Source organism: Cardiocondyla obscurior, linkage group LG06, assembly GCF_019399895.1.
Source record: "Cardiocondyla obscurior isolate alpha-2009 linkage group LG06, Cobs3.1, whole genome shotgun sequence".
Lineage (NCBI taxonomy): Eukaryota > Metazoa > Arthropoda > Insecta > Hymenoptera > Formicidae > Cardiocondyla > Cardiocondyla obscurior.
In genome coordinates, this window is record NC_091869.1 from 4,848,712 (window position 1) to 4,862,644 (window position 13,933).

Consider the following 13,933-nt stretch of genomic DNA (forward strand, 5'->3'; position numbering starts at 1 on the left):
TAATTAGGAGCACTTGCTTGCCCCCGTGAAATATGTCTCAAGTATCACGTAACTGCATGATTCCAGTAATTGAGTCGGAGAACGCAACTTCCGCGCTGTACATGCTGCCTGGTTACATCCGAACGACTTCGATGGTAGCCTGTATTATCGTGATGATTTTGGGTATAGTCGGCAACTTGATGGTAAATTTAATTTTATTATTCTCAAACAGAATGTGTCGGTATATAATTTTTTTTATCGCCACTCTTATTTCCAATCTGCGACATTGATCTAATTAATATTGTCTTGAAAGTCGGTTTGCTGTTAGCTCTCGCGTCTGATATTCTCAGGTGCCGTTAGTCGTTCTGCGGGGTAAGGACATGAGGAACAGCACGAACATCTTCCTAGTGAATCTGAGCGTCGCCGACCTCTGCGTGCTCGTTATTTGCACGCCTACCGTGTTAATCGAAGTCAATTCGGGCCCTCAAGTCTGGCCGCTCGGCGAGCACATGTGTAAGTTCTGTACGCGAAAACGCATGACGCACTTTGGCGGTACCTATCATTCTATCATCTCGATTGCGTGCACGGGTAACTCGACCGGGTGTGATAATTCCGTTGGCCAGTTTATCCCAAAAATACCGGACGTCAGATATTTTCTCGTCGAATGCATGTCGATGGACCCCGTGTCGGTCTCTTTCTCTCTTGGTGATTTACGCGCGCGGTTCATTAACCAATACGCATATTTTGGTTCCACCAGAGGCTCGAATACGCGGACCAATTCTCGCTTCGAGTTTGACGGAATTTCAGCTTGCGATTTCACGAACATGCATACCACATCGGACATTCCTTCCCGTAAAATATTAGTATTCAGAAAAATTATCCAAAATTACAATATAACTTCCACTTGAGGAAATCTTGAACTCTCAGTAGTAATAGTTTGATATTTCACGACGTACAAAAATAAAACGTTTCAAGTTCGGTGATGATATTAACGGCGGCGCGTGCATACCTGGTATGCAAATACAGAAAAAAAATTTAATATTTCTAGTTTTAATAATTTAAACGCACCTTTTAAACGGTATATAAAAAAGTTGTTTCTAGTTGATTCACGTTTAGCAGTTTGATCTCATATTGCGATGAAATGATTGACGTGAGCTTTTATCTAGAGTGCACGACGATGTCACCACATCGTGGGAACACTGCTGAATATTCGGAATTCGTAGAAAATAATATCGTTTCACTATTATTGAACTGCCAAAAACGGGGGGAAAAAAAATGTATGTCTTTTTTTGCACATCATAAGCTGCAGGTCTGAGATACGCGATTAAATTGCAAACTGGACGGATTGATATTAAGTCAGATTTGTATTTTTTATTTTATCTCTCTTTTTTTCTTTCTCTTTCTTTTTTTTATACAAATATTAATTAATACATTAAATGTTTATTATAATAAAAAATTAATATTTTAATAAATATAATTAAAAAAAAAAAAAAAATTATTAGTCGACAAATTAGTATAACTTGGCATATAAATATTTTTTTTTATTTAAACTAATTAACTAGATATTGTTTCTTATAAATTATTATTACTTATCATTATTACTAAAGTAATAGTCACTTTTCTGTGTTCATTTACGATAACGACCAGGAAGATAATGACTCAGTTTTACATCCGCTTTAACTTTAATATCTCTTTTCAAGATCATTAAAAATGGTTTAAAAAGCAATTAATTCACGTTTTTCATTATCTCTAGCTAATTGATTAATTATCAAGAATGAAATAAAGAAAGAAAAGATAAATTTATAAAATATATATATATTCCTTCATTTTATAAGAATTTAAATATTTCGTACAAAGAAATTAGTACACGGTTAAACCTATGTTATTCGACGCTTAAATTCCTGGCAGAAAATACATAGTACTAAAAAAAATATACGTAAACATGAATTTTTTTTATCTTTTTTTTTTGTTTTATTAATTGTTTTGAAAATTGGCAGCGATATCCGATTGCTGTGTCAGCACTTATCTGCACGCGAGCGACACGTCGAATAACTCTTGTCTGATCTGTGCTACTAACGAACAAATATCGGGATGCTCGTACACGTAAAGTCCCTAAACCGTTGGCACCATATGGCATTGTGAGAGAGAGATTCCTTCCGGCTTTCAATTCCTTCCGAACGACTAGCTATATATTTCGATACCCCCGGGGTATCCTTTTTTTTTTCTCTCGCATACAAGAGAATGCAAAAGAAAGCGAGACGCGAAGATGACGGGAGGATCGAGGTTGAATCAACCAGCGAGTAGCGAGAACATCGTGAGGGGTCTCTATGGGCTATATGAGATGCGTTTGCCGCGAAGGGTCGCGCGAGGGTGGTCCAGATGGGGTGTGGCGCAAAGAGAGGGGTGACATTTAGGCGCGTCTGGGTTTTATGAGGCGCATACGGAGTCTTAAGTCGGGTTGCTTTCCTCTATTTTCTTCGTTCCGACACCGGCATACCACCGCGCGACATTCCTTCGAAACATTGCTCTCGCTATCATGGTCGAGGTCGCACAGCCGTTTATTGCAATGTAAAACGCCTCGCGGTGCTATGATCAGAACGGGTATTTCACTTAGAAAGTGAAGAGTTTCCTTGCACGATGATAAATCAGTCTTGCTCGCGCACGTCGCGGTTACGTCGATGGAATTCTAATTAAATTCTCCGACTCTTTCCTAGGCCTAGTAATTTCATTTGGTGTCATTAGATCTCTGGGCGCATTGGTAAGTTTCTAATTATTTAAAATTCGTGTAGTTGCTGGGTTTAATTATATTATCGCGAAAATTAAAAAAAAAAAATAAATAAAGAAAGAAAATAAAAAATAAGTAGAAAAAAATTTTTGAACGACAGGAAGAGGGGAGGGAATGAAAAATGACTTGTCCGAAAAAACACAAAATAAAAGTTGGCCGGAACTTTGGATTGAAATTCGATTTGCGCATCTGGGCCGCATCTGATACACAAAGTAGGTGAAGATGACAAATAATGTTGTATCACGCGATCTTACTCGACGTATTTTTATCGCAGTCTCTTTTTCACAGCGATGTAAAATTTAACAAAATAGGCAATTAAAGAGGGTAACCCTTTACAACCGTTTAGCATTTCGCGAAACGTTATATCTTGACATATGTCAAGATTAGTTTGATATATGTATATACGTTCTCTGAAACTTCTTTTTGAACTTTAAAGGCACAAGCTAGACAATGAAACCATGCAGTTAATTGCTAAGCTTAAAATAGAAAAATGTTGATTAAATGAATAGATCGGAACAACTTTTTACTACTTAATAATTTATGAGTCAACAGGATATACTTTAAGAAAGCGAGGTGTAAATTATGAATTGAAAATAATTTAGAAATGGGATTAATCGAAAAAAATAACATAATGTGTTGTTTCTCTCTCTCTCTCTCTCTCTCTCTCTCTTTCTTTCTCTTTCTCGTAAGAAGTTTATGTTTCTGTGATTTCTTCTTTTCTATTCAATTATACCCATAAATCCAAATAGCGGGTAACAGCTGGTAGGCGCGTAATGGAACGTTATCGCAAATGAAAGAGTCGGAAAATGGAACAATGTTGTTTCATTTTATAAATCTATCGTCACCATTAAAATGCTATATTAAATCTAAATTTTAGATATTTAATTATGAAGATCATTTAACTATTGTTTTGCAACAATGCTTTTAAACGATCGAGAAATAAAATTATTAAAATTACAGATAAGATTTTATAAAAAAAAAAAAAAAATTTGCAACGCTGCAACGTAAAGACTTGCGAGTTTTCGGAATCTAAGAAATTTTTAGCCTAGTTATAAAATACAATATTTAGGATATATTCATTTGTTAATGTAACGTGAAAGACGTGACAAATTATTAAGAGATATTTTTCTAAAATGTTTTTAACGGAAAACACGCGACTTGTCTCCGTATACCGTTTCCTGGATAGATTTGGACAGCCGCCAAAGTCCATTATCACCACATTCCTGTTTCCGCTGCATATAACGTAATTTGCGTGCAGAGATGTCTTTTTTCTGGGTTTTTTTTTTTTTTTTTTTTTTTTTTATTATTATTATTATTCTTTTCCGCTTCCACTCTGAATCTGTTCTTGTCGAGTAAAAGAAAAAAAAAAGAAGTTTTTTCTCTTCGCATTTCTGATTGTATTTATTTAATAAAATTATATGAATAATACTGTTCAATTTTTTGCATTTTAATGTTTAGTTAATGATATATAATACGATCCGAATTTATTAATAAAAAATTTTAAATACATTAATATAGTAATATTTAAATTTTGTTAGGTAATTAATGAATCTGCCGGTATAATACTTCATTTTGAATCTCTGCTGTCCCGCTTTCTCTCTTTTTAAATTTAATAAATTTTTTTTTTTTTTTTTTAAGTAAGAATGTCTTTTAATACGCACGTGTGAAATCTGTGTTACTATTTTTACCGTTTCAGTAAATCATCGTTAATTCTTTATGCTTTCCTTTTTGTCGCACTGTGAAAGACGATAAATCTTTGCGACAACGTGCCGCTACATTAAAATATCAATTTAAAATGTTCTAATTTATACAACAGGACACAAATGATGATGTACGAGCATTAGTATTACTTAAAATGTATAGTTACTTGTTGGTGCATAAATTTAATGCGCTCAACTTTACGTTGACGTGTCTTTTAATGTTGCCTCTAATCACTTTATCGTCGATATTTTTTAATGAGCATTAAATGTACGATATAAATTGGCACAAGAAAGCAGTGTAGCGTGCGTATATTAAGATTTCCCACGTGCGTATCTAAAATGGGACATTCGGATTGTGGGATTGTCTTGCATAATATCGGTGTGTTTGAAGACATGATTACAGAAATCGGTGAGTTACGACGTGTAGCGGACTAACCCAAATAGATAATGGACAAATTAAGCGGGTCCTATCGCGTCGTTTACCCTCCTATGTAAATATTACCGCCTGTTTCCGTTTTAAGTTAACTATTTTCTTATATAAAACTGATCCTTCGAACCTTCTTGCGAGAACATAAAAATAAAAAATTACGTCCGCGCGTGTCTCTTTATATGAGGTTTTACGTTTGCCGGTTTTCTTAATATTTCGATTATCTTATATTATTTAATTATTCTTAATTATTTATTTTAACAATTTGTCGTAAATTATTTTTTCTCTTCGCTTATTTTTTAAAGATAAAGAAGCCGTCGGCTTTAACCAAGTACTGAATTCTTTCTGTGTATTAAATTCACCTCTTATATTCAGCATCACTTAACGTAATCCTTTTCATTTCTCTCGCTTTCTTTGAAAAATAAAAATTTCAATAGATGAAGAATTATACGTCCTATGTACTTGAAAATAATGTTTAAGTTATTTGTTATTACTCTACATTAAAGTCGATCCATCCATTGTGTAACTATATTGGTTATTTAACTATGGATTAGTCCGCTAGATTTCCGATAACGCGTTACTTTTAGCAATCTTGAATTTCCTGTTACGAACAAGTTACGTAAAGACTTACAATATTTTATACTTTTTCGAAATCATAAATTGTTATATTTAATACTCCGAAGTAAAATGTATTCTAATATATAAAAGAGAATTATAGATTAATTTTTTTTAATAAAAAAATGTAAAAAAAATTCCACGTGTATTTTAAAAAATTATCTTATAGACACGTTCGCATATTTCGCGATTTAATGAATTTCTGCAAGAATCTATGGAACGTAAACAAAGTTGTGTAATTTATATACGTTTTTAGAATTTTTGTTTTATGATATTTAAGTCATTGGATTTATCAGAATACTTTTTATTAGCTTACAAAGTAAAGCAATGCAAATTTTTTTTTTAAGAAAGAAAAAAAAATAGAATTTTATGAGGCGTAATAGAAAGAAAGTTGTATATTGTTGGCATTCTCGAGAAAATTGCGTGCAGGAAACATATGGCTTGTCCGAAGTTATCTTGCGGAAAACCCTAAATGATAAATGGGATGACGTCTATTATGTAAGCTAAGTCTGCTTACGTTCCCGAACGTGATACTTCCTTGGTAATATTATATTTATTCCATATCATTTGTGAAAAGACCTTTTCGTTTGAGACTGCCAAGATATCAATCGTTTCTAGTCCCTGCATGCTAAAAATGTAGTTTATTGTTGAAACTATAATACTAGTTTTTTTTTATTTATTAGCCGGTAATAATTAATTTTATGAATGAAAATTTCGTAGTTTTAATATGTATTTCGGAAAGAAACTTTTGTAGACACAATACAAGATAATTTGCAATTTTAATAAATTGTATAATTAACAACGCGGTTTTATCATTCTAGCGTGGTAGTATAAAAGCATCGAAACTGTAAATTTTATGTAAATTTATAGAAAATTATTTTGAGAAGATACGAGAATACAAACTTGATATATAAGATACATACAACGTGATAAAATCGTAACTCTATATTGTAAAGTTTCTTGCATTTTAACTTTTCCATTAGAAATCAATCCGACGTTAACAAGAAAAGTTCCTATGTGAAACGTGGATATTAATTATAAATTATTCGATGCAACAACTACATTATTATTATTATTTTTAAATTGCAAAAATAAAATATCGAAATTTGTACAGAAATAATTTTTTTTTTCTGAACGAAATAATTCAAAATATTCTTGCGTCTAACAATTAATTAAAAAAAAAAGTTTCTTTTCAATTTCATTGGAAAAAAATTGTGGCCTTCACGTTTGTCAGTGATTTAACGAACAGTAGCCCACGGCTCCGATTGTGAAGCCCTTGAAGGAAATGTTGTATCGCTGGAGCAAGGCTAGGGCAAGGTGGAAAAGAGTAGTACACACATTATGCGCGACAATGCCACAATGCTGGGACAGACTCGGCGGTAACCTACGGGGGTTGAAACGAGTAGGTGAACTTCTACCCCCTGCTACGAATTACCGTTGCTCTTAGCCTGTACCGCGTCGGAGCATTTAATGCTACGCCCGGTATAACACCTCTTCTTGTCCTCTCTTGTGCGATCCAATTCTTTCTTTAACCTTCGTAGCAGGAAATGCGATAGAAAGGCGCCGGTGGTTAAGAGATAGACTCTATGGGATTCTTTCGACGCAGACAGATTCGCCAGACGAAACCAAACCCTTGGTTTTTCGTTGTTCTTTTTCTTTTTTTTTTTGGTTTATTCCCTTTTTTGTGATCAACGTTTTCTCGATCAAAATAATAATTTTTTTTTTTTATTAATTTTTCTTTTTCTTTCTGTCGCAGCTTTTCTGTCATTGTCGCGCATCAGTAATTATTATTACTCGTGATAAAAATTTTCTTTATATTAAACACAGAATAATTTTTAAAGATTTTTTTATTACTCGCGATAACGTAACGATCTAATAAAATATGTTATTTGTTGCTTAATTGTTGAACGAAGAGACTTTTTTTATTTTTTCTTCTGATAAAAATTAGGTGCGGAATAATTTCAGGAACTGCGATTCTTCTTTCACGATATACCTAAAGGACGGTATAAAAGTAGTAGAAAAGCTCAAATGGTCATTCTATACGCGATAAGGTCAACGATAATAAATGTGCTGGTTCATTTAAGTCGTTTCCCTGTTTGATCTCCGATGGGATCGATTTGTAAGAGAAAGAGGATCTTTTCTGCGCCGAATAATAGATAACAACTTTCTTGTGACGCAAACGATGATGCGAAATAATACTAAGCGCTATTACAATCATTAATGCTGGTATGTCTACGATATCGAGGTATTTAGACCAGATTATCACAAATTGTGGATTAAAATGAGTTACGTAGTTTATGTTAACGAACGTTCAAGATCTCCTTACGTTACGTAGCATCTCTATATCGGATATGAAGTACTTAAGGACTGTGGGGAGGCATCATCCTGTCATGTCTAACTACGTCATCGCTATCCCATCTCACGATGAGGATGAGATCTTGCGAGTAAAACTGATCCTTCAGGGCTCGCGTACATAAATAAAAAAAAAGATTTATTATGTTATAAGAACGATAATTGTGACTAAAAATAATTTGGCTGGTGAGCCTTTTTTTATTACACTGCTAATTTTATTTTATTAACACCCTGTACGCAGAGGATTAATATTTTACGTTCGGGTGGGTAAAAATTGAAGATGTATTAAAATAGCTTTCCACTCGAAAAGCCCCCTTGGGTCAAAATCCGTGTAACGGTGATAAGAACCGACCTCGAAGAACATACGTTGAATTTATGAAAGCTGGCGCCAGATAATCGATTGCGAAAATAACTGCAAGTTAAACATAATGTTTTTATCAAAAATTTGTAATTGTTTTTTTTTTTATAAAATTAGTTTCTGAATTAAAAAATGTTACGGAACGGTATTGAATAGGTAAAAGAAATAAATAAAATTAGCTGCGTATTCTGTTGCATTCCATAAGAAAAAGAGAAAAGACTTAAATGCTAGACTACGTACAGCGACCAAGAGAGAAAGAGTCTATCTTTTGCTTTGAAAAGGAAACGTCAGTGTATCATCTTTATTATTGAAGTAGTTCGAACTACCGCAAGACGATTCGGTCGGTTCTCGAAGCTCTCTGAAGGAAAATCTAACCACCCTCCCATTCAATTGCCCTCCTACGAAGGCGGAGGAGTTAGAGCAATTTGTCTGAAACGTCTCCTTGTAACCCACGAAGTGTTGAAAAAAAAAAAGCACAATAAAAGAGTTAACATGTTTTATCAACAATGCACCGAATTATGCTTTAATTCCAATTACTAAGTGCGAAAAGGTGCTAAAATATAATCGTAACAAAATATACGTATAAGTCATTTATTTGTAAATTTAAAACTAAAATTTATATATTAATATTTAGTAAAATTAAAATAAAAAAAATCTTTTATCGAAAGTTCTATATCTATGTCATCAAAAAGTCGAAATTGCCACAAAGTCTATTTGCTATTTTATCTTGAAAAAAAAAGAAAAAAAAGGGGGAGAAAAAAAGGGTGTCAACATGACAAACGATTCTATTGTGCTCAATCAGGTGGTCACCGGATAAATGAAGGAATAGATGTGCGCTAGAGAATGATAGTGTCCAAAGTGTGGTAGCAGTTTATTGCGTCACCGTGTTTTCTCAGGCGAGATCCCTTTTGGGAATTATAAATCACGCATCCACGAAAACGTTTTTTTTTTTCTTCTTTTTTTATCAGTATGTGAACAAGTCTCGAGGGAACTGTCCCTCTAATTTGCTCAGCCATGCGGTGCATTGACCGACATCGAAGAAGAAATCTTCTATTTTTTTATTTCTTTTTTTTTAAATATTAGTTTTTAATGTATATGGATCATAATGTGCTAATTTTATACATAAACTTTAAGACCGCCAATATCATTACTTTTGAGAATAAACTTTCTCTTAGGGCAAATTTGATTCCGTGCTCTGAGTTTTAAAAATGTCAGTCTGCTGCACGAACTTGGTAGTTTCCCCACTTCGTGTTTCGCATGTTACGTTTATAATCATGTTCTACTTTTGTTAACAAATGGAACAAGCTAATGGAAGAAAAAAAAAAAAAAAAAAAAAAAAAAAAAGGAATGCAAAATTGAACGAAACTTTGATGAAATTTTTAGATTATTATTATATACTATATTTATGTATTGCTTAAAAACACATTGATAACTTTTATTACGAAAAGTTTAATAGGAGTATATAAATTTTATTTATCGATAGTTTTTTAATTTAAAAAAAAATAGAAAAAAAAGTCAATTACAATTTCTTTAAATGTTAAACATATATCTTAGAATAAAAAGAAAAATTTTCATAACGCGAATAACTTTCTTTTATAGGTAAGGCTGTTCCTTTTGTAGAATTGACTGTGGCTCACGCGTCAGTTTTGACAATTCTAGCCATCAGTTTCGAACGCTATTACGCAATCTGCGAACCTTTAAGAGCAGGGTGAGTATAACTGCCTAAAATTATAACAAAGAACCGTAAATAATTATACGATAATTATTTAAAAAGAAATTATTAAAAAATAGATTAAAATAATTAATATAGAATTAAGCTTATTTGGTAAAATCCTATGAAACTTATGTTATATAGATATGTGTGCACAAAGGCAAGAGCAACGTTTCTTTGTTTCTTGGCGTGGGTAGCAGCGGCGCTGTGTACAAGGTGATACAAAGCAAAAAGAATTTAGAAAAGAAAAAAAAAAGAAATCTGTAATTTGCTTTATTAATGCTCTCGCCAATGCCTTCTTTATTTATCTCTTTTCTTACTTTTTCTTTGGCGCATGCCGGGCTTTTTCATTTGACTCCTCATGTCTCGCTTTACGTCATCTTCACGTGACCGCAATACGAAGCCACCACCTACACCTTATTAATTTCTACCGCGAAAACTATATTTTAAAATCCCGCGCAGGAGCTGGTCAGTTGATCTTAATTAAAATCCAATTTAAATAGACATAAATTGAGGTAGCCTTTCCAACAGCGGAAAAATCGAAAGTTAATTTCGATAAATTGAATATTAAAAGCTAGGTGATACTAAGGATTTTTTTTTTAAGTTGTAACGGGGTTTATTCCTCAAGAAATTTTTTAACAGAAATTGAAAACTATTAGATATTTATTTTAACATTTCAACGGTGTACAGGAAATGGAAAAGTAGGATTTAGCTTATGTCAACTTAGTTTAGTGCTGAATTACAGAGATTTGTCATATTCGTTCTGCAGGTGTATGTCTTAGCGATAAGAGATGTTGTTTTGACAAACAGCTGACTCTGTTCTGCAAGAAGGAAGTTTAGTTTTAAGAAGTCTATTAATTCTTTTTAATTTAAGCCGAGTTATATTTATTTCTTGACGTCCGATGCAATCATTCGCTTGAAAATACATAAATTAAATTTGTTTTTAATATCAAGATTTTTAAATATTAAATTTATCATATTTAAATATAATTTATTTTACAATTAATATATAACTTATAAAAATCAACGGTTTTGTTTTCCGTTTAAATTTTAATTAAATTAATATAAAATATTGAAATAAACCTTTAAAAAATTAAAAATAAAAAAATTCTATGTGAAATCTCTCGTTAATATTCGTTACTTCAACAAGTTTACCTTTTTTTTTCTCTCTCCTCAATAAATTTAAGCAATTTTATTTCTTGTAATTTATTTATTACGTCATAATTCATATTTTGTCTAAACTTTAACCTGAAAAACAAAAGAGAAAGATAATTTTATCGCACCGAAATATCTCAGCCCATTGAAGAATTTTGAATGTAGCTCAAACGAGACGTTTCGACAACATCAAAGGATCCCAATTTGCCGTTGCGTGCTTGTTCTCAATGGCAGAGTTAACGAGCGGCATTGTACAAAACAACACATTTCCCTCGCATTATGCCAGAAAATATACAGTCATGTGCAGAAGCCCCTCGCGGTTCTAAACGAATGTTAGAAGTTCCATCTAAAGTTTGTTGAATTGCGGAGTACAAAGACATTCGGAGGAACGTAATTGAATCCCTTCGCCGCGAGATGCGAAATGCGTGCGCATTGACGTATAGGAGGCGGGCAAGTTACGAGAGGTATGCACGTAAGAATTCTCCGTGCATGTATATGTATATTACATCGGAGAGTCGGGACTCACGGGACTCTTTGAAAATTTCCTCCCACGAGTCGAGTCAACCACTAGTTGCGAATATTACAAAGAAGGATATTGTATCCGCTTGCCGGCAACAATAACGTCTACCGTCAAAGTAACACTTCTTTACGCATTCTTTACTTTTATCTTTTAATACGCGCTCTCATCTCGTATCGCGCACTTAATAAAATACCCCGGCATCAAATTTGTAGGGAAAGGTTTTCGCGATACTTTCGCGAGTCTTAAATTATTCAAGTATGTACTATATGGCGGTGGATCTTCCCGGTGATATTAAAATCTAACGCGTTGGACACGTTGAAAGAAAAAAAAAAAAGAAAGAAAGAAAAAAATGTACCGAGAAAATAAACGATAGTGTTATATTATAAAAAAAGAAAAAAAATTAGTTAAAAAATATAATTTTTAAAATAGTTAAAATAAATAGTTAAAAAAAAAAGTTAAAAAATTAAAAACAGATTGAAACTAACGATGAATGAAACTGTGGAGACGCTAATATCTTCGGGTGCTTAATTACGTCATCGTCGGAATTCCCCCTCGCGAAAAGGGATCCTTGCCAGGTTCATTCAGGAAGGTTGTTGCTTAATTGAATTACTTGTCACGTGTAATACCCGCGATTAGTATGAACTCCTACGCAATAAGTGATATACAGAAATAATCACACAGAGAATGGTCGGAATAACTTGTATTTAACGCCAGGAGGATACATTTACATACAGTTATAAATGTCGATCTTTTGTCTGGCAGAAACAAGTTCTTAATTAAGACTGTCACGTACACTGAGGAACAGATATAGCGTTTACCGGAGCGACGACGGCTTAGTGCATACTAAGGTAGATATGGCTATTTGCCGCGGCGACAGCGAATCCTACATCTGCCTCTCAGTGTACACCCTAAAAACCATATTGTATCTCGGAGAATGTAAAACAGCTTTAACTAATCTTGATAATTAACTGCGTTTGACAAATTAAATGTTAGAAGTGCAGATAATTAACGAGATTTTATTTTCTTTATTTATTTTTTCATCTTTCTTTTCTTTCTTTTTTTTCTTTTTTTTTTTAAAGTGTAAATTAACTTTAACGAGGCGCACGCTGTTGTAGTTTTATCTTTAAAATTTTAATGCAACTTAAATACGTATAAAATACAAAGAACTTTTTAATTACAGCGTGGTTGTTAGCATCTTCAGCAAGCGGCAATATTTATACGCGAGGAACAAGAATTTCGTGTCGTTCCTCGTAATTTTGAAGTATAGATATTCGGTTCGTCGTGTTGGTTGCATTATACAATTATGCGTTTTTTCTCGGAAATACACTTCACCTAAGAGTTAGGAAAGAAGGAAAGGGACGAGCGAGTGCGTCTTTTGCTCGGCAAATTCTCGGCAAGCGCAAATTTTTTTTTCCCCCTCCCGTTTGCGCCGAAATGCCCCGTGATGAAAGCGCGTACATGTCCACACTTTCGTAAGATTGCAGACTGCCGTGCATGAAGAAAATATTGCGTGTAAATATTTCTTATGAAAATGTGTGGACAACGTACTTTGCTATTCGAACACGTGCCATGCATAATGGATATCCTTAGCATATGTTCGCTATAACATTTAAAGCGAAAACTTCCCTGCCATAATTTTTTTGACAATGCATATATGCATCTTTCATATATTAAAAAAAAATTTGAGTGCGAATTTTTTACGACGTAATTATCTTTTTATACAATTTAAAAAAAAAAATCCTTTGCCAAAGTTTAATGGCAAGAATAGAATATGAAGTAGGACTTTAATTAGAAAATAAAGATTTTACACAAAAAGTAACACGTGTATGATCTAAATTAGACTCGTAGATGGATCGCTGTCGGTACCGCCGTCAATTTTTAAAATTATCCGCGGATAAAAATAAATTTATCCTATTTTTTAAAGCGCGATAGGAAGCGACCTACAAGACGATAAGGAAACAATTCGATTTTCACCGCGCTACGTGCAACGAGTGCGAGCGCCTGGAAAAGGATAGACAAATTCGATTTTTACTTCGTAAAGTCCAGATGGTCTCTGGTGTCATTCTCACACTCGGGTGTTCACTCCGGTGTTATATGTTGCGGTAGGACGCGCACACGCGCCATATAAAAGTGATATCGCCCGTAAACCAGTTCTCGCTAGAGCTGTGTGTACGTCACATACGCGTTAAACGCAGATCGGCTTCTCTCAGAAGTCGATCAGAAGGAACTTAAGTATATAGCCGCCTATAATAAGGAGCTGCGCCCTGAGCAAACGTTACGTGATATTACTAAAATTGTATCTTAAACAATTCAGAGGATTAACTCCGCGAA

At 33.5% G+C, this 13,933-nt stretch overlaps 2 protein-coding genes across 3 annotated transcripts in view; both read left to right on the forward strand.

The window, feature by feature from the left end:
• LOC139103766 (eukaryotic translation initiation factor 4E type 3) overlaps positions 1–13,933 on the forward strand; it is a 57,442-nt gene that overhangs the window by 28,120 nt on the left and 15,389 nt on the right. The window lies entirely within an intron of this gene.
• Ethr (ecdysis triggering hormone receptor) overlaps positions 1–13,933 on the forward strand; it is a 28,050-nt gene that overhangs the window by 6,610 nt on the left and 7,507 nt on the right. For both annotated transcript variants that reach the window (XM_070658730.1, XM_070658729.1), the window contains exons 2-5: positions 67–182; positions 330–492; positions 9,816–9,924; positions 10,072–10,143. In XM_070658730.1, coding sequence (XP_070514831.1) covers positions 67–182; positions 330–492; positions 9,816–9,924; positions 10,072–10,143 — 460 coding nt within the window. The remainder of the gene's footprint in view (positions 1–66; positions 183–329; positions 493–9,815; positions 9,925–10,071; positions 10,144–13,933) is intronic.